The sequence below is a fragment of the Papio anubis genome, chromosome 14 (genome assembly GCF_008728515.1).
Source record: "Papio anubis isolate 15944 chromosome 14, Panubis1.0, whole genome shotgun sequence".
NCBI lineage: Eukaryota > Metazoa > Chordata > Mammalia > Primates > Cercopithecidae > Papio > Papio anubis.
In genome coordinates, this window is record NC_044989.1 from 86791892 (window position 1) to 86812290 (window position 20399).

Sequence of the window (20399 nt, forward strand, 5' to 3'; positions counted from 1 at the left end):
AAAAAACTAGCTGGGCATGGTGGTATATGTCTATAGTTCCAGCTACTCGGGACACTGAGGTGGGAGGACTGCCTGAGCCCAAGAGGTATAGCCTACAGTGAGCCGGGATCATACCACTGCACTCTAGTCTGGGCAACAGAGTGAGGCCCTGTCTCAAAAAAATAAAAAGAAAGAAAGAAGTGTCAGACTAAAACCAAGATGCACTAAAATACGAACCAGATCTGTTCCCAACCTACCAAAGATATAAAAACCATGTCACCAGGAAACCAACAACAATAGCACAAAGAAAACTATTTAAATAATCAAATAAATACAATTAGAATTGTAAATCCAGGCCAAGAAGTATTTGGAGGCTATTACATGAAAAAAGACAGACATCACCCTGGTTGCCTCAGACACTGCTCTAGAGTGATGGTGGGCAAGGGTCCAAGGCCTCACGTCCTTGGCAGGAACAGCTGGGTGGTCTTTGCCAACATAGGCTGGACCAGCCAGACACCCATTATATAACCCCTTCAAATATAACAGCCAATGATCCATGATTATTTTACTCAGAAACATTCTAGGCGGCATCTAGAATTTAGAAGAAATTTGATGACTAAGGAACCAAGCTTGACTCTGAAATGAGTGAGAAAATATTCTGCCAATTATAAGTCAGTAACTCAGGTTAGTGTTCAAGCCAACTATTCACTGACTCACTCATTCATCCTCTCATTTCTTCATTTACTTCACTTGTTCAACAATTACCAAGAACTTTCTATGGGCAAGAACATGGTGCTAGGTGTTAACATGAAACACCAAAAGTACAGTTTGATTTCTGAGAAAGTGTAAAATGACAAATATACAGATACAACACAGAAGTGCCCTAACAGAAGCTACAGAAAGTGAAGATTGAGAACAGTAGTTCCTGAGTCAGGCCTGGATTCAAATTCCAGCCCTATCATTCAACAGCTGAGTGATCTTAACCTCTCACCACCTCAAGACCTTCATTTGCGGAAGAGCATCCAAATGGCCAGCTGCTGGTGTGGATTCAATGAGATTACATCCTTAAGATACCCATCACATAGCCCATTGCATATTTAGTCTTCAATAATGTCAACTATGATGATAATGATGTTGATGCTGCAGCTACTGCCTAAGACACAAAGGTTGCTATTGAAAGTTAGTGAAAGCTGCCTAAGACACAAAGGTTGCTATTGAAAGCTAGTGAAAGCTGCCTAAGACACAAAGGTTGCTATTGAAAGCAGAGGTGGAAAAGGTCACTTCCTGAGCTTCATTTATTTGGGACCCCAAGCCCAAATAAACGGCCAGGGACGAATTCCCTCAATAGTTTGCCAGTTCTCGCTCATTGTCGCTCGGCAACATATGTGAGAGAAAGCAACAGCAGGCATCGTACACCTTCATTTTAGCAAAGTGCTCCATTCCACTCCCAGAAGCCAGCCAGTCTAGCTCCAATATCACACTGGCAGTGGCAGAGGTTAGGAAAGAGAGGGAGATAATAATAGCTCAGTATCAACCTAGGCCTGTGTCAGAGGAAATTATAGTGGCATAGATACAAGACTCTTGAAAACAAATTAGTCCTTGCCCATCAAAACACTCTGAGATGGTTAAAATCAATATGACTGACTGGGTGCAGTGGCTCACGTCTGTAATCCCAGCACTTTGGGAGGCCAAGGTGGATGGATCACTTTAGGTCAGGAGTTTAAGACCAGCCTGACCAACATGGTGAAACCCTGTCTCTACTAAAAATACAAAATTAGCCAGGTGTGGTGGTGCACGCCTGTAATCCCAGCTACTCGGGAGGCTGAGGCAGGAGAATCTCTTGAACCCGGGAGGCGGAGTTCGCAGTGAGCCAAGATCGCGCCATTGCACTCCAGCCTGGGCAACAAGAGCAAAATCTTCATGTCAAAAAAAAAAAAAAAAAAAAAAAATCAATATGCCTCCCTCATTTGTCAACCTTTCAGCCCTTCTCAGTCTCTACACAAAATCTCATTCCTATTCACTTTCCACAAACCCCATTCCATACTGTCAGTTCAGCTGTGCTCTGTAGAATCTTTGTTATTCTAAACCATTGTCTTCTGGGAAGAACCACAAGTTGTTCATTGGTATTCTACAAAATTGGGTTCCCTACTTTGGGGAAATAAATTTGGATTCTCTAAATTTGGAAAGCGTTAATACCATATTCCACATAATTCCATGAGCCACATTATCATACTAAAAGCTCTGAGAAGGCCCATCTGGTGGCGCATGCCTGCAGTCCCAGCACTTTGGAGGATAAGGCGGGAGAATCGCTGGAGCCCAGGAGTTCAAGACCAGCCTGGGCAACATAGGTAGATTCCGTCTCTATTTTTAAAATTTAAAAAGACATCACTAAGTCACCAGAATAATAATGATAGCACCCACCTACTCCTAGACTTCTTGAAAATGATTTTTATCAATTTCAAGACATATTTTTTGTCTCTGAAATTGGGGTCGATCTTACAATTGCTGCTGCCCTGACATCACTGTCAATGCCTACACATAGATATACTTGGTTGTTATTCTCCCCGCATAACTGGACAACTGAAGCCCCTGAGTGTTTAACAAACCATTTAAGAACTGCTTGAGAAAGGAATATGAATCTCAGTTGTCTAACACATATCTCACTGACACTTTCTGGTATGATCAAGAAAGTGGCAGCATCAAAACTGGCATGAATGAAAATCCCAGAAACAAAAGTTCGACATCACCCAACACACTGGAAGGAACAGAGAATGATATGGCATGGTCATAAGTGGATACTGACACACTGAGTTGAAAAGTGATTCAGGAGACTCCGAAAGTGAAAAAGTGAGGTTAGAGAGATCTTAACCACTTATCGTGCTAATGTGTTCCTTTTTCTTTCTTTCTTTCTGTCTTTTTTTTTTTTTTTTAAGATGGAGTTTCGCTCTTGTCAGCCAGGCTGGAGTGCAATGGCACCATTTCGGCTCACTGCAACCTCTGCCTCCCAGGTTCAAACGATTCTCCTGTCTCAGCCTCCCGAGTAGCTGGGATTACAGGCACCCACCACCATGCCCAGCTAATTTTTGTAATTTTAGTAGAGATGGGGTTTCACCATGTTGGCCAGGCTGGTCTCGAACTCCTGACCTCAGGTGATCCACTCACCTCAGCCTCCCAAAGTGCTGGGATTACAGGCATGAGCCACCATGCCCAGCTGTGTTCCTTTTAGTGTATTTATAAAAGTGACAAAAAAAGATGTCTAAAAGTCTTTTTAATAAGATGAAATAAACATTCTGGCTGGGCACAGTGGCTCATGCCTGTAATTGCAGCACTTTGAAAGGCTGAGGCGAGTGGATCACCTGAGGTCGGGAGTTTGAGACCAACCTGACCAACACGGAGAAACTCCATCTCTACTAAAAATACAAAATTAGCCAGGCATGGTGGTGCATGCCTGTAATCCCAGCTACTAGGGAGGCTGAGGCAGGAGAATCGCTTGAACCCGGGAAGCGGAGGTTGTGGTGAGCCGAGATCATGCCATTGCACTCCAGCCTGGGCAACAAGAGCAAAACTCCATCTCAAAAATAGTAATAATAAAAAATAAATAAACAAATAAACATTCTAAGTGAAAAAACATTGTGTCCTAATTTAATTGGCAATATTCTCTTTCTTAGTGGAACATAAGATAATGATGTGTCTCAGAAACCACAGCATTTTAGATTCAATGAAACACGATTGCACTTCTCAGAGCAGCTTTCTCTACTCATCCCAGTTCCCTGTAATATGCTGTCACTGCAGCTTTTGAGCTGTACTTCTCTCTTGTATGCCACACAATGATATTTAAGTATTGCTGTTGTCTGTTTTATTCACTATTGCAGCCTTGGCACCTGCCACTCTACTTGATACACATTAGGGGTTAAGGAGTTGCATGAATGAACGTATGATCATTTATGGAGCTGCCTACCGCCTAGGTGAAGCGTGACAGTGGAAGATCCCCACCTCAGCCTGATGCGTCAGCCAGGGTCCCAGACCTGAAAGAGCCTCCTGCTGAACAAGCCTTGAGATGTGTCTGTGAGGAGTGTATAAGAAGTGTCAGAGGGCTGTGGGTGCACAGGGCAGAGGGCACACATCGGAGAAGCAAGGCGTACCAGAGGAGACTGCACTTGAACTTGGGTGGGTGGAGGACTTGGGTAGGTGAAGATGGAGACCAGGTAGAAAAAGGAGTATGTGTTAGTATTTATCACCACTGACAGTGGCCACTTCAATCCACCCCCAAGTGAGGTCTTTGCAGTTTTGTGTGCTAAGGAGATGGGGGTCCACTTATACCTTGTTCATGGCCAGGGATGTTTCCGAGTAGCAGAAATGCCTGCAGAAAGACTACGTGGTTTCTTTGTAAACAGCCATGCCAGTGGAAGGCAGGGGTAAGAGTAAGACTTACTCTTCACTGGACACTCTCTTTTGTCCTTTTAGAATTCTGCACCAAGAACATGCATTACCTTTAAAAAATCAGTACAATTTAATTTTCAGTAACACCCACAGCACTCACTCAAGGTCACCCTGAGGACCTCATTTTGTGAATATACAGTGTGCACGATGCAGACCAATGTCATCTAGACCAAAAAAAAAAAAAAAAAAAAAAAAAAGACATAGGAGTAATGAAAACAGCAATAACAGCAATACAGAACTAAGAAGGAGTTTACGGTATCTCCAGAAACTGAATGAGTTTTGAGCCCTTAATGAAGTCCTCTTTTCCAGAGGTACACACCAAGTCACAAGGGAAGGCTCCAGCAAAGCACAAAGTTTAGCCCATCTCACTTGACGCAATATCTAATGCCTGCTACTGAGGACAACAATAAAGACAAAGGGTTTTAGTGAGTCAGGAAATTGATAACAAAGCCACCAGCACAACCGCATTTCCCACCGGTAATTCAGAAGGAGTTAGTACTTCCTTCCAAACCCCATGGGGTGCCCGCCTCACTGATGGAGTGAGCCTCCACAGCCATACATGCACCATATCCAAGCCAAGCAGGCTCCCAATGACATGCTGCATGAGGACCAGGCCCTTGTTTGTGACATGAAACGGGATTAACAAACCAAACAGAGAAGGGTAACTTCTACTGCAATAGCATCCATCATCAAATTCAATCCATTCTCCAGGCATTAAACAAAGAAAAAAAAAAACCCAAGTAAGTTAATCACATGTTAGATGCTACCAAATTCACACCATAAGAGTCTCTGGAAAGACGATGAAGCGGGGCCCAGCTCCGTGTGCCCCACAGGGATTAACACACACGCACACGCAGGTGCTGAGGCAGCGGGGACACCTGCCTCTGATCCAGACCACGTGCTGGTGAGCAGAGCCGGCGGCCTGGCCTCGCTGCCCGACTGGATCAGTTTGGAGTTAGTCACACCTCTCAACAGGGTTACCTGCCCTTCTCTCAGGTCCAAAGAGAAGATAAAATGAAAGAGTCGAGCCACCTGATAAAGGGGAAAAGGAGAAAAAAGCCATGGGCACCAAGGCAACAAAACGGAGTTGAAGGGAGCCATGTCCTCACCTCTTTCCTCCCATTACTCCCTCGCTCGCTCACCCGTTTATTCACTCACTCGCAACAGACGCTACTGGAGTGTTCACAAAGCTCTGTGTGAAGCACTGCAGAGGAACAAAGATAAGGATGGTACGGTCCCTGCTCCCATGGAGCTCACAGTCTAGCTGGGGCGTCAAGACACAAAAGTGTATACAAGGGCACAAGTGACAAAGGTGACCAAACGTGGAAGAGTCCAGGGCAGGGACAGCACCTTCACCGTGGCTGAGCATGCGCAGAGGCCTCATCCTGTCATACAAGGGATGAAACCTGAGAGAGGAGTGAGGTGAGGGCTGCATCCTCTGAAGCAGGTGGGGGAAGGTGCGTGCTGGCGGGGAAGTGCTTTGGGCCAGGGCGTGAGAGTGGATGAAAACCCAAGGTACATCTGGGAAACGGTGGGTGAATTCACCGGGGGAGAAGAGGTTTTGGTGCTAGTGAGTAAAAGGAGACCAGCCTGGGAGAACTGGGCTTCAGCTGCCTACACTTGGATTTTGACAATAAACTGAGCACTCCACTGAAGGTTTCTGAGAGGTGAGCAGCGTGAAGGAGGCAGGATGTTAGAATGATGAGAACATCTTAGATATGCCATGTGGCACACACCAAGAACTTGCCCCCAGTACCTGTTCTCCCCTTTTCTCTCACTTTGCAGCAGGCACGTGGTTGTCTGGAATACAGACTGTATTTTCTAGTCTCCTCTCTGGGAAGTGCCCTTAAGGAGAGACAGCATGCAAGAACAAGCATTAAATGGTGAAGGAGGTGGGCTTGGTGCTTCTGGTTCGGAGCAGGCTGGATGGGAGGTGAGGAGCAGGAGCCCGGGAGGTGAGACAGGCCTGTGCTGACCAATGACTGTGCTCCGGTGAGTCAGGTCTCTATAGCCAGACCAAGCCCGGCCATCTGAGCCAGGCCCTTGCCCAGTGATGGGGAGTCAGGGCCACCAGGAGAGACCCTCTACACACAGCTGCTGCCCCTGGCCTTGCCCGTGGAAGTCTCAGCTGGAAGCTTTGCTTCGTCCATGCTTCCTCCTTCAGAGGCAAAGGCCCTGCTGGAAAGGGATAATGAGAAGGGAGGAAGGAGTAAGCGTGGGAAGGGGGAACCCACAGGACAAATCTGCCCAGCTGCCGGTGCAAAGTGAGCTCTAATTATACTGGTGAGCAAACATGCCCATGCTATGGCATGTGATCGAACTTTACAGAAACTGTGACTTATGGTGACACGTACTTGTGATCCTCATTCTTTCAGCCTGCATTAAGTGTTCCCCAGCCTTGCCGCAAGGCCAACAGAGAGCTGATCAATCATCAGAAGAGCAGTACCTGGGGTGTGAGAGACTCTAAAATCCTCAGTGAGGGACAATCACCTCTCAGGTACTCAGCCACCAGGACCTGGTAGTGTAATCCAAGCACAAAATGGCCAGGAAGTGTCAGTTTAGGGTGTGTGTGTTGGGATGGGGGGTGCTTGGAGTGATGCAAGGGCACTGGAGGAACTAGAGACCCTGGTGCTGATCACGGCTCAACAACGAACAGCTGCATGGCCTTGGGCAAGTCACTCAACCTCCTACTTGGTTTCCTCCCTGAAGTGAGTGTTCCAGCTGCTCCAGCAGCCCACATTTGACCTTCCTCCTCTCTTGGCGGGTGACAGGTGCTCATGTGTCATAAGCTGCCCCTCAGGGGCCCACACACCTCAGGGTGGAAGAGGAGGAAGAAGCACCCCTATGAAAAGTCAGGCCCATAACAGTGGGGAACCCTGAGTTCAAGGGAGTGTGACTTGCACAGGAAGACAGAGCACATGCGAGGTGGACCAGGATAAGGCAGGAAAGTCAGCCTCCTGTGCAGAAGAGCCTGCCTTGTAAATAACGTCCCAACGCCAGGGCCCGACGTCTTTTTTTTATTCTGTTCAACAGTGAAGAAAGAGAAGATCATAATCAGCCTGAGATCAAATTGAGCAAATAACATATGAGCTCATATGACATATGAGCAAATAACAGGCAACCTTTATTAAACATTTATTATGAGCTCTGCATCCTGTGAAGTCTTTACACTGCCTCATAACTCCTGTGGCAGGTACTATGATCATCCCTGTTTGCAGGTGAAGAAGCGAGGTTCACAGAGGTGCAGCAGTAAGTAGGGAGCTGAGACTTTTAAACCTGGCCTGCTTATCTCCAAAGCCCAACTTTGGATATCATCAATGCTAAGTACTGCTCTGTTGGTCATGGCAGCTAAAAATATGTACAACAGTCTTTCATTCCTTTAACATTTAACGAGCACCTATGGAGATGCAGGTAAGACACAAATATAAATGACGACAGTGGTGCAGAGGACCCAAGAGTGAGAGGCCAGTTCTACCTGGGATCAGAGGAGGCTTCATGGAGGAGATGGCATTAACCTGGAAGTGTGGGGAGGATTTCAAAGAGGTAGAAACAGAGGCAGATGAAGCACCAACATGAGCAGAAGCAAGAAAGAGAAAATTCTGGAAGTAGCACTCAGAGTTGCTATTTCCAGAACAGTACAGAAGGCAGTGCTGTGAATGCAGTATCACAAGAGCCAGAGAAGTAAGGAGAGACAAGACTGGAAGGCTAGGATCAGGGTCAGACTGCACAGGCCTTAAACAGTAGGGAGAGGAGCAGTCGACCATTTGGGTAGCTACTGCAACAGTCCAAGCTAGAAGGAAGGGTGTGGAGGAAGGCCCAAAAGCAGAGAAGGGATGTCCAATGGTTAGGACTTGAAGAGTAAGTGGGGGGAAAGTGGGGCAACAGAGATTTGGAGCTTGGGTGCCTGACAGGATGGTGATTTCATTATCATCAGAATGGTGGGACATGTGGAAGGGCAGATTTGGAGTTACAGAACTGTCGACTAAAGTACGAAAGAAACAAGGGAGATGTTCAGCAGAGAACCAGGAACACTTGGATTGAGCCCTGGGCAGAGAAGCCCATCTGGGAACCAGGTGCATCAGGTGACAGTTGAAGGTGAGGGACAGGATGAGATGGTGCTGGGAGAGAGAGGAGAGAAAGGTGGGGCCCAGAGAAATTCATCTAACACTGAGGAGTGAAGAAAGGAGGGAGGAGGCAAACACGAGAGGGGAATCAGAGAGAAGAACGAGGAAGTGCCATGTCACCACAGCCAAGAGACAGCCCTTCCTGCTCACGCATGATCCTCAGTTTCCTCAGACCTCTAGGTTCCACCGGGCCCTGTGAGGTCAGGCAGGCAGGCTTCCCTCTTTCCTCTTGGACCCTTGAGGCATCAGGCTGCACAGTCTCCACAGGTAGCCACAAAACAGAGCAGGTAAGTAATGTCGGACCACCAACTCCATGTGAATTCCTGGCCCTTCCTCCTCAGCTGAGTGTGATGTGGGTGTTTCATTCATTTGAATCTACTTAACTATTCATGGAGCAGTGTGAGGTGAGGTAACATTCCAGGTAGAAACACTAGGAGAACAGGAATCCAGCACACTGATAAAAAGTCTTGCTTGGTTCTGCTTTGACACTTTTTGAAAGTGAAACTTGGGTATGAGTTGACTAATATTTGGGAGACTGGATGGGTAGGGAATACTTCCAAACTTTTTCAGCAGTTTGTCCGTAACAGTTTAGATAATCTTGGTGTTTAAAAATGGTTGCCGTGGTGAATTCTAAATATTAATTTCATGTCACATAGTACTTGGCTAAAAAATGAAGAAAGAAGGCTAACTTGATGTGAGCTAGCACAGTGGCCAGGAAATGCTTCTCTGAGGGATGAAGAGACAAACACGGGCTTTCTGGAATCCTTACCCTCTTTGATTCAACATATGGTAGAGACTAAAGCCAGAGAGGTGAAACATATGGATCTGGGTAGGGGACAGCAGTCATCTCTTCTCCGTCCTTGGAAATATCTCCTAAGTATGAGCTGAGACAGGGAAGTTTTATAAAAAGAAAATCAATGCCTGCCCTCTGACTAATTGTAAACAGGTAATTTTTTTGCTAGAAAGCAAACAAAGGCAAGGCAACTGACTCCAGTCAGGTGAGAAACCCCAAATCACTGGGCTTATGAACTTCCTCAAATGAGCTTTTGATTCCAAAAATAAAGTTTCATGGCGATTTAAAGGCAGTATTTTATTCAAGCTAGACATTTAGATACAGCACTGATGGATAAAAGATAAGGATATGTGGGAGAGGGTTTTTTTTTTTTCTTTTCTATTGTGCTGAACTGTTTTGTGGAGCTTCTTTTTCTTTTTAAGGAAAAAGTGAGTGTGAATTTTCTTTTTTTAAGTGGAAAAACAAAGTAATTTAACTCTCAGTGGATTGTTCCTGGCTGTTCAGATGCTAAGGGTTATAACCAAGGCTTGGCTATCCCCTGTTGGCCGCTGACTATAATTGCGAGCCAAGTACCTGAGTTTTAGAGGGCACAAGTCAGGAAAGCAGAGGTCATGGTGTGAAAGCAGGGCCAGACCAGTGAAGAGGAAGAAGAAATAAGAGCTACAGCATGGGTGCTGCTATAGGCTGTTTCCAGTTCTCTATTTTCCTGGTGAACCTTATATACAGAGGCCTCAAGGAGCTGAGTAGGTAAGGAGGGGTGGGTGTCCTGTTGAAGCCAGAGCAACTATGGGCAAAGGGGTGAAAAAGAGGCAAAGGAGAACCCTGGAGGGTTAACAGAGGGCTTGGGGCAGTGCTGTCCAAAATAACTTTCTTCAATGATGGAAATGTGCTATCAGTCATACTGGCGAATGAGGACTTGAAATGGGGCTAGTACGGCCAGGTACGGTGACTCATGCCTGTTATCCCAGCACTTTGGGAGGCTGAGGCCGACAGATCACCTGAGGTCAGGGGCTCAAGACAAGCCTGGCCAACATGGAGAAACCCCGTCTCTACTAAAAAATACAAAAATTAGCCAGGCATGGGGGCAGGCACCTGTAATCCCAGCCACTCTGCAGGCTGAGGCAGGGAGAACTGCTTGAACCTGGGAGGCAGAGGGTGCAGTGAGCTGAGATCATGCCACTCCACTCCAGCCTGAGCAACAGAGTGAGACACCATCTCAAAAAACAAACAAACAAACAAAAAAAGGGGGGGGGGGGGGGGGCTAGTACGACTGAGGAATTCAATTTTAGGTATACTGTTGGGAAAAGGGCTTGTGGGGTGCCTGTATAAATTGGCCATAAAAATATGGGACAATAAGTTGTGGAAAGCCACAAGAGGCCTCTGAGGAGGAAAGCCTCCTAATTGCCATCATGTTCCCATGCTCAGAGACCTGCTCTCTTATCTGTAAACACTGTGTTCAAGGAAAAAGACACTCCTTTGAAATACTGGAATGTGGACAGATGTGCAGACTCCTAGTTAAGCCCGCTCCCACTAGCTACTCTCTGATAAGTTAAAGATATGCTGTTTGAGCACAAAGGAGATTCATTTAAACCGCTATTGCTATAGATTATGCCTATGATGTACTGTCTCCTTTTCACTGTTTCGCCCTGAATATCTGCTTCTTAGATCTAAGTGATTGTACTCAATAAATAGTGTGGAGATCAGAACTCTGGGCCTTTTGCAGCCTCCATTTTGCAACTGGCCCCCTGGCTCCCACCTTTATGAACTCTTAACCTGTCTCTTCTCATTCCTTTGTCGCCACCAGACTTCAGGTACCCTACGGGTGGTGTTGAGGTTGGTCCCCAACATATACTCAATGTTTTTTTTTTTAGACAGAGTCTGACTCTGTTGCCCAGGCTGGAGTGCGGTGGCGCGATCTCGGCTCACTGCAAGCTCCGCCTCCCTGGTTCACGCCATTCTCCTGCCTCAGCCTCCTGAGTAGCTGGGACTACAGGCGCCTGCCACCATGCCCTGCTAATTTTTTGTATTTTTAGTAGAGACGGGGTTTCACCATGTTAGCCAGGATGGTCTTGATCTCCTGACCTCGTGATCCACCTGCTTTGGCCTCCCAAAGTGCTGGGATTACAGGCATGAGCCATCGTGCCCAGCCGCTATACTCAATTTAATTAAATTTAAACAGCTACATGTGGCAAGCGGCTCCCATATTAGACAGGGCAGGTTTGGAGGAATCAAAAAGGTACATACTTCAAATCAATCAACAAGGTTTAATGAATAGCTATGAGTGCAAAGCACTAAACAACAAAGCATTGTTCGGTTTTTGTTTATTTTCTAAGCAAGAAGTGAAGGAAAAGAAGCCAGAGCCCCTCATCTCAAGAAGCTTACAATACCAGATTTGGGGATGGTGGAGGATGGAACCGTATACACACAAACACAACTCTGAAAACAAACTGCAAGAGAAGAATCCCTAATTTGCAGAATGCTGGTTTTACTTAGAGCAGCTTTCTTCAATAGGTGGACTATAGTAATAGTATTGGTACTACTGGAAATGTTCTGGAGACAAGATTTCCAGGGGGAACTAAAACATTATTTTTCGAGTTACGAGACAAGCAAAAAACTAATGTTGTTTTACCATGTCTGAGAATTCAGCAGGCAGAAAAAACCTGGTATGTGGTTCAAACTGCAAGGGAAGTAAGGTAGCCTGGAGACCCCATGGTTTTAAAACTTTTGTTCAGTGGTTCGTCTCACTATGGTTTCTTTTTCTTTTACTTTACTATTTTTTTTTTTTTTTGAGAGTTTCACTCTTGTTGCCCAGACTGGAGTGCAGAGGCGTGATCTTGGCTCACCACAACCTCTGCCTCCTGGGTTCAAGCGATTCTCCTGCTTCAGCCTCCCGAGTAGCTGGGATTACAGGTGCCCGCCACCATGCCCGGCTAATTTTGTATTTTTAGTAGAGATGGGGTTTCATCATGTTGCCCAGGCTAGTCTTGAACTCCTGGCTTCAAGTAATCTGCCTGCCTTGACCTCTCAAAGTGCTGGGATTATAGGAATGAGCCACTGTGCCTGGCCAGGACTTCTATTTATATAATAATGTGGTTTACAAATTTTTTTCACACTTCATGGTGATACAAAAAACACTCCTGCAAACATTAATTTTTTATTAGAGAAAGGACACAGGGCTCAACATTATTTTTGAAAGGATTAACTAAAAGTGTAGTCAAAAGATTTTTCATTCTTCAGTTTAAGCTCCATAGTTTACTCCTAGGAAGTCACTGAAGTATGGAAAAAAGAAGACGGAAGGAGGAATTACTCTTTCATCCCATCATTCTATCCCAGCCTCCATTTAATCTGTCAGAACTAATCTGTTTCCTAGCCTGTAATTCCAGCCCAGTGTGCGGAGTCTCTTCCAGGAATGATCCTAAGGAAGGGTCTTCTCAACATGCAACACTCTCTCTTGCATCCCTTTCACCAAATGCAGTAGATACTGAGAGTGAGAACTGATGTGTAAGTTGAGGGTGTTTCATGGGAGGAGCAGACAGACAGGTCCAAGAAATTTTAAATGAAGCCAGGAGTCACCTGATCATAAATCCTGGTTTCCTTGGGACAGGTCTAGTTTATTTATTTATTTATTTAATTTTATGTATGTATTTATTGAGACAAGGTCTTGCTCTGTCACCTAGGCTAGAGTGCAGTGGCATGATCATGGCTCACTGCAGTCTCTACCTCCTGGGCTCAAGCAATGATCCTCCTGCCTCTGCCTCCTAGGTAGCTGGGACTATAGGCATATGCCACCATGCCTGGCTAATTTTTAATTTTTTGTAGAGACAGGGTCTCACTATGTTACCCAGGCTGGTCTCTAACTCCCGAGCTCAAGCAGTCCTCCCACCTCGGCCTCCCAAAGTGCTGGGATTACAGGTGTGAGCCACCACGTCTGGCCAAACAGGCCTAGTTTAGACCTGTTGCTTCAGAGTAATTATTATAAGCATCCTTTACATTCTCAGATGTGTCCTGGTGTGAACAATATATAGTCACCCCAGCCATGGGTGACTTTGCAGGGTGCCTTTTTTTCAGGCAGTTGCTCTAATTATTCCCCTTGGGCAATCAACAAGGTTGATAAGGGCTCAGCCAGGTGCAAGGCACTGTGCTAGGCTCTTGGGAGCACTACCAAAGAGGTGGGATACCTGTAATTCCAGCACTTTGGGAGGCCAAGGCGGGTGGGTAACCTGAGGTCAGGAGTTTGAGACTAGCCTGGCCAACATGGTGAAACCCAGTTTCTACTAAAAATGCAAAAATTAGACAGGCATGGTGGCAGTTGCCTGTAATCCCAGCTACTTGGGAGGCTGAGGCAGGGAGAATTGCTTGAACCTGGGAGGCGGAGGTTGCAGTGAGTTGAGATTGCACCACTGCACTCCAGCCTAGGTGATAGAGTGAGACTACATCTCAAAAAAAGAAAAAAACAAAAAGTGGGAGAATTTGTAGTCCCATCATAGTATTTCTCAATTGGCAGTAAGTTTTGGAGAAATAAACACCAGCCTCCCCTCACCCCCGCCCCCGCCAGTTCCCACACACGCCACTGCTTTCCTCAAGGTTAAGGCTTCTAAGGAGGTGAATCTGCATTCCAGGAATGTTACAGAAGTTAACTGCTTTAACCCTAATCACCTGTGCCCCCTACGGTTCTGCATGGGGCCTCAGGCAGTGACTTGTACAGAGCTGGTTGTTTAAAAATCATCTGGGGAACTTGTTAAAAATAGAGATGCATGGGCCCACTGCCTGAGATTCTGATTCAGCACATCTGAGAATCTATTTAAAAAAAAACAAAAAGCAAAGCTCTCCAGGTGGCTTGGGCATGCAAGCCAGATTTGGACCCACTGGTGAGTCATCATCCTTTGACTAAGGCCTGAAGTGATCCACTGTTGCTATGGAAACCACTGATGTACACCTCAGCTAGATTGGATTTTTGGATTTTACTTCTTCTTTTATTTTTTTTTAAGTACACATCTGGTTCAAAAATAGAAGGCATTATTTTTAGAAGAGAGTATGTGTTTTCTCTCTCCAGATATTTATATTTAGAGAGAAAAAGCAAAGCCCCACAAGGCAGAAAATTTTCTCATCTGAAACCAAATTCAACAGAAAGCAGATGTCCCTCACTACATTAGTCCAGCTGGAAAGAACTAATGAGCAGTTATTTCCTGAGGCAACTTTCAGACTGTCTGGCACTTCTTTTAGGTTTTAGCTGCTATAAGGTGCCTGGCTGGAGAAGACTTGGGCTTACGGGCTTCCCGGGTGGTCAGGGGACAGGCAGTGACTGGCCAGGATGACAGGAAGACTCCAGAGGCTCCATCTTGAGGCAGACCCAGAAAAGGATGGCCTGCGGAAGTTATTGTCAGAATGAAATCTACACATACGCAGCTGTGCCGCCAGGTGACCCACACTGAACCACCATGACAGATATAGCACGTTCATACTCCATGAACGAACGGAGGAAAGAGCAGCAGCAGCCTATTTTCCTTAGGCTTCAGAGGCAGAACAGATGGGGTGGAGAGAGGCTGAGACAGGGTTTCTGTAGCTTTATGTTGCCAGGTGGGCCTGATGAATTCAGAATTTAGCAATTCTGAGTTCTCTTTTGTTTCAACTTAAAGATTAAAGCATAAAATGGTTGCATCTCAAATAGAAGGTTCTTGGAATTTATTGTTGTTCATAAATCCTGATTGATCTTGGGAAATCAAAGCAGAATTTCCCTTCCAAAAATACTCATTGGGATCCCTCATTTTGCCAGCAGCTATTATAGTAAAGGGGGCAGGGACCCCTGGACCCCCTAGACCCCCAACCCCGAGATCTGCCATATGGAGTGGCGGGATGCCTTGCTTACAATTCTGTTATAGATGGAGCTGGTCTTGTCTGAAAGGGGAGTCATTCATTTTTGGTTCCTCTTCCCTCTTGCCCAGGCTTTGTCTGCAGAATTCCTTGGCTTTCTGAAAGGTACTTTTCAAGCAACCACCCAGCCAGTGTGCTGAGTCTCTTCCAGAAATGATCCTAATGTGCTTCTCTTTGGTTCAGGGCAAGGAAAACCCAGCTCAGTCTTTTGAAACTGGCTCTCAGCACCCTCCATCCTGCCATCTGCACAAAGCTCATAAAGCACCAAGATCTGTACTAATCATCTTCTTGCAAACCTTTTACAGCCCCTTCGCCTCCTTTCCCAAAACCCTCACATCACCACAAGGGACTAACTTCCTTATGCTAATACAACTCACCTCCCAACCACTGTGTCTTTCCAAACATCAGCATAACTGCCTTGCCTCCACCACCAGCTGAATGTAGGTCCCTACTAAACATATGGTTTTTGGGGAAGGGCTTGTCACTGGGGAACACTAGGATGATCTGCTGATTTCACACGAGGGGAAATATCTGACCACTTTAACTCTTAGGGTCTACGTAAATAATGAGAAATTGACGACAACAACAGGAGGGTGATGTGAGAAGATACTAGCAAGAAACACAGTTTTGAAAAGGGCTGGAGAGAACAGAGGAAGAAGTAATGCTCACACCGCAACATCCCACAGACTGGTGTTTATTTTAAACCTCCTCTGCCTCAGTTGTTATGGCTTGGAACGTTACTGACCTCCATGTCTGGACCACTCAACTTATTCTGGGACCTGGGTTCCTTCCCCTGGATCTGCTGGGCCACATGAGTGTGAGTGAGTCCACCCACTTGTTCAGGTAGTCTCTCCACCTGTCCACTGCATTGAGGAGACTCTCCCAGTGCACCCTAGGAAACTGCAGAGGAGCACTCTCTCCCTCTCTCCCCTGCCCTCTTCTGTTTCTCCCAGGCCTAAGTGCCAAGTAAGTTAGAAATTCTACTATTTTATTGTTTCCAGTGGGGTTGGATAAGTTAGAAATTCTTAACCTGGGACCCACAGATGAGCTTCAGGGGCTCTGGGAACCTCTTGATATTGCAAGTGTGTGGGCATGTGTGTGGGGAGGGGGGTGAGAATTTTCTGGGGCAGGATTCAGCATTTTTTTTCCATCAGATTTTCAAAAGGACCCCCAAAAGATGAAAACCACTGATTGGTCCTTAGCCCTATTCTGTGTGGTTGCACAGGTGATAAGCAGGGCAAACTAGAGGGACTGAGACTCGTGTAGTTGTGGTACTTCCAGCACAGTACCTTGGAAGCAGCCATCACAGCCGCTGTGGCGGCCACGTTCAAGCCCCGCTTCCCGAAGTGCACAAGGGCATCGTAACTTCGGTCTTTTGCTTGGACCAGACAATCATCGATTTCCTGTCAAAGGAAAAACAGAGGCACACTGAGTTGGAAGGTTCAAATACCTCTCTGTTCTCTTTCCTTTCCTCTGAGCATTGGGCTTGGCAGCTTGCCCAATCCTTGTTCTTGCTGGGCCTGAAAAGCTGTAGGCACTTTGAGGGTGTGCGCGCAGAAGGGAGAGCAGAGATACAGGAGAGTAGAAAAGGGAACTCTGAAAACACTGCAACTTATGGATCCAGCAATGCCCTGAGATTGTTTCTAAGGCCCTCTAACCTTCCAGGGGGCTCTAGGAAGTTCTGGATGTGGACAGCCCTGCCTGCCATTCTACACACAGCCACTCACCAGACACTGAAATCACCCAGGGTGGAGAGAATGCCCAGAACTGAGCTTGTAGCCTCAGACCTGCCGCCAACTGACTGTCAGACCTTGGCAAGCACTTAGCCTCTCTCCACACAGTTTTAGTCTTCTGAAAAACAAGGAAAATGATAATACCCAATTCGCGGAGCATGGTGAGGATTAAATGAGGTAATTCCAGTAAAACATCTCACACAGTGGTTGGTTTCAATAAATGATAACCAAGTCATCCTCCTTGTCTTGACAGGGTTGAGCCCGTGCAGTTCTAAAATTCTGTTATTCTACAGTTATTTAATTCTACAATCAAATATCACCCCATTTGTATATCGATGGGAGGGATTACAAAGCTGCAATAAATGAGTATTACTGGATAAGGGAGATAGTTTTACCGATATTCAAATAAAATCAGAAATTAGAAGTCATCCAGTGTCATGCAACAAGGTAAAGGTGAGATGGAAAACAGGATTGAGGTCTTCTTCAGGGACCAAAGCCAAGTACAATATTGGTTTAGTTCAAGTTTGTATTAACTTTGGTTTATTCTTTTTGTTTGTTTGGGGGTGTTTTGTTGTTGTCACTGTTTTAAGAAAATGGCCGTTTGTTGGCCGGGCGTGGTGGCTCACACCTGTAACCCCAGCAGTTTGGAAGGCCAAGGTGGGCGTATCACCTGAGGTCAGGAGTTTGAGACCAGCCTGGCCAACACGGTGAAACCCCATCTCTACTAAAAATACAAAATGAGCTGGGCATGGTGGTGGGCGCCTATAGTCCCAGCTACCCGGGAGGCTTAGGCAGAAGAATTGCTGGAACCCAGGAGGCAGAGGTTGCAGTGGGCCAAGATTATGCCACTGCACTCCAGCCTGGGCAACAGAGCGAGACTCTGTCTCAAAAAAAAAAAAAAAAAAAAAAATTCAGAGTTCAGTAAGACAATGACATTTGGCCTCAGTCAAGTTCTGCGCATTAGTGTATTTCCATTGCTTTGAGGTGTACAAGTAGGTCAGCAACCTCCTGCTGGATTCCCTGCGGAAGGCTTCCCCAGGAAGTCACAGCAGCAGGCCCTCTAACTGTGACCCCCCTGGCCCCCACCACCACCCCTTTGGAAGTGATTCTTGGCAACTCTTAAGAGTCAGTCACCTTCACTTGAATGCAAGTTACACTGGCAGCTTCAGGGGAAGCCCAGCATTTGGGGAAAGGGAAGTAGGACGAGTAGACATTTGATAACCAGGTCAAGACAGGGATCCATTCCTCAAAATCCACCCTTCTGAGACAGGAAGTGCTGCTGTCCTAGTTCTTAAAAAGATTTTCAGAAACTTCTACAGTAGCCTGCTCATCCAACTGACATGTTTCTCAAAGCCTTCTGCTTTCTAGTCCAAAGAATTCAACTTTCAGAAACAACAGACATTAATCTAATCAAGCCACCTATGATGCTCCTATTTTAAGAAGCCTCACTACACAATCAGTTTAGTAAGTAATATAGTTAACCAATGATACAATGTTGGAATCGTTTGACTCAATCATCCTGCTCTTGGGAATTAATTCTAAGACAATCAAAGGAACCAACTAAACACCAGGAATAGTAGTGCTCACTGCAGAACTATCTATATCAGGAAAAAGTAGAGACAATCTAAATATCTAGCAGTAAGGGAACATCACCATGGGTATTATGAAGACCAAGTAGAAATGGATTTGTGTGCAAACACATTTAAGATCTCAGGATACAGGCCGGGCGCGGTGGCTCAAGCCTGTAATCCCAGCACTTTGGGAGACCGAGACGGGCGGATCACGAGGTCAGAAGATCGAGACCATCCTGGCTAACACGGTGAAACCCTGTCTCTACTAAAAAATACAAAAAACTAGCCGGGCGAGGTGGCGGGCGCCTGTAGTCCCAGCTACTCGGGAGGCTGAGGCAGGAGAATGGCGTAAACCCAGGAGGCGGAGCTTGCAGTGAGCTGAGATTCGGCCACTGCACTCCAGCCTGGGCAACAGAGCGAGACTCCGTCTCAAAAAAAAAAAAAAAAAAAAGATCTCAGGATACAAATATTTTATGTATTTTAAGTTTTAAAACTCATTTAAAAAATTCTACATAAAATTTTAATCTTTCTTTCTTTTTTTTTTAGAGATGAGGACTCTCTAGGTTGCCCAGGCTGGCTTTGAACTTCTGGGATCAAGTGATTCTCCCACTTTATACCCCTGAGTAGCTGGGATTACAGGCATGCACCACTGCACCTGGCTTCCAGGTAAGATTCAAAATAGACTATGTAAAAATCATATCTATAAAAGGTCAGGGGCTAAGCATGACAAAAGGAAGGAAATTCAGTTTGCGTGGTTAAATTGTGAGTGAATTTTTTTCTTTCTTTTGTTTCAATTTATGGAAATGTTTTCCAGTAAATAATGACAAATAACATCTTTTAGAGAACTTCACCACTATTTCTAAACACATCCCAGAAATACACTTAAAAAAAACAAGATCAGGAGGAATGACTTACTGGAGGCAAATGAGAGCCAAATGAGAAGTCTCCTGCAATAAGATCATCCCTTTTTATTTATCACTTATTTTCTCGCTTGCTAGAAAGAATGAAAGGCATGGCAGCACATATTACCTTTTCTTTTGAAGATAGAGTGGGATGTACAAACTTCCTGTAAAGGAGGCTGGAGCCTTTTGTGTAGGGAGACAGCAGCCAGGCTACAAATGCTATTTTTAGTTCATAATAGAATGGAAACCTGGAGAGACAGAGGAAAACACAAGTTATGTTAGGTTCTCAGCAACACTGCCCTTTTGAAGGAGACTTGGTGGGCGGCAAGGACGCCTCTCCTGCTTACATACCGTTGCAAGTTTCCCAGATTCCTGTCCTCCACCCATGACGGCAAGGGTACACACTTGCACACACACACAGTACAACCCCAATGCCTCTCTTTGAAAACCAGTTCGTGTTTTCTTTTGTTACCAAAGCAAACCAGGAACACAGGTTCTCTCCAGCAATCACCCCCATGACCCTGCCTGGCACAGGCTGGAGCTTCCTGCTCGGCTGTGCTCATTTAGATTGGAGCTGGGGCTCCGGCCACAGCCTACAGGCTCAGGGGATCTCTTCCGTGCTGTACACCCAGTCACTCACTCTTCACTCACATGCAAGAAGGCAAAAACACCAGAAGGAATTACAGCAGGGAAGAGCCGACAAAAAAATCTCTAGACTGAGAATGAATTCTTGGCCCAAATAGAGGCAGGGACAAGAGCCTAGCTCTTGATAGGAAGGAGAATGCTACTCACCCTACTCAAGTCAATGGCAGGCAAACAGATTTTGATCTTCTCAGTGTCATGAAATAGAAGAGTCCACAGTGCACATAACACATAATTTTGGAGTTTGCAGTCCTGCATACCCTCAAGCTTGTTCATTGATTTGTCCCCCCACAGGCACCCAGGCCCTGTACGTGCAAGCTTGTACTGAGCACCAGGTACAAGGA

General features: G+C 45.9%; 1 protein-coding gene across 7 annotated transcripts in view; it reads right to left on the reverse strand.

Annotated features, from left to right (window-relative positions):
- The window catches only part of REEP1 (receptor accessory protein 1), a 122582-nt gene that overhangs the window by 20265 nt on the left and 81918 nt on the right, over window positions 1-20399 (reverse strand). For 6 of the 7 annotated variants that reach the window (XM_009184595.4, XM_021925034.2, XM_003908925.4 and 3 more), the window contains exons 4-5: window positions 19541-19661; window positions 16497-16610 (exon numbers count right to left, since the gene is read on the reverse strand). In XM_009184595.4, the coding sequence (XP_009182859.1) occupies window positions 16497-16610; window positions 19541-19661 (235 nt within the window). Of the gene's footprint in view, window positions 1-3831; window positions 5452-16496; window positions 16611-19540; window positions 19662-20399 lie in introns of those variants that run through there. The other variant, XM_021925031.2, reaches the window with a different exon arrangement.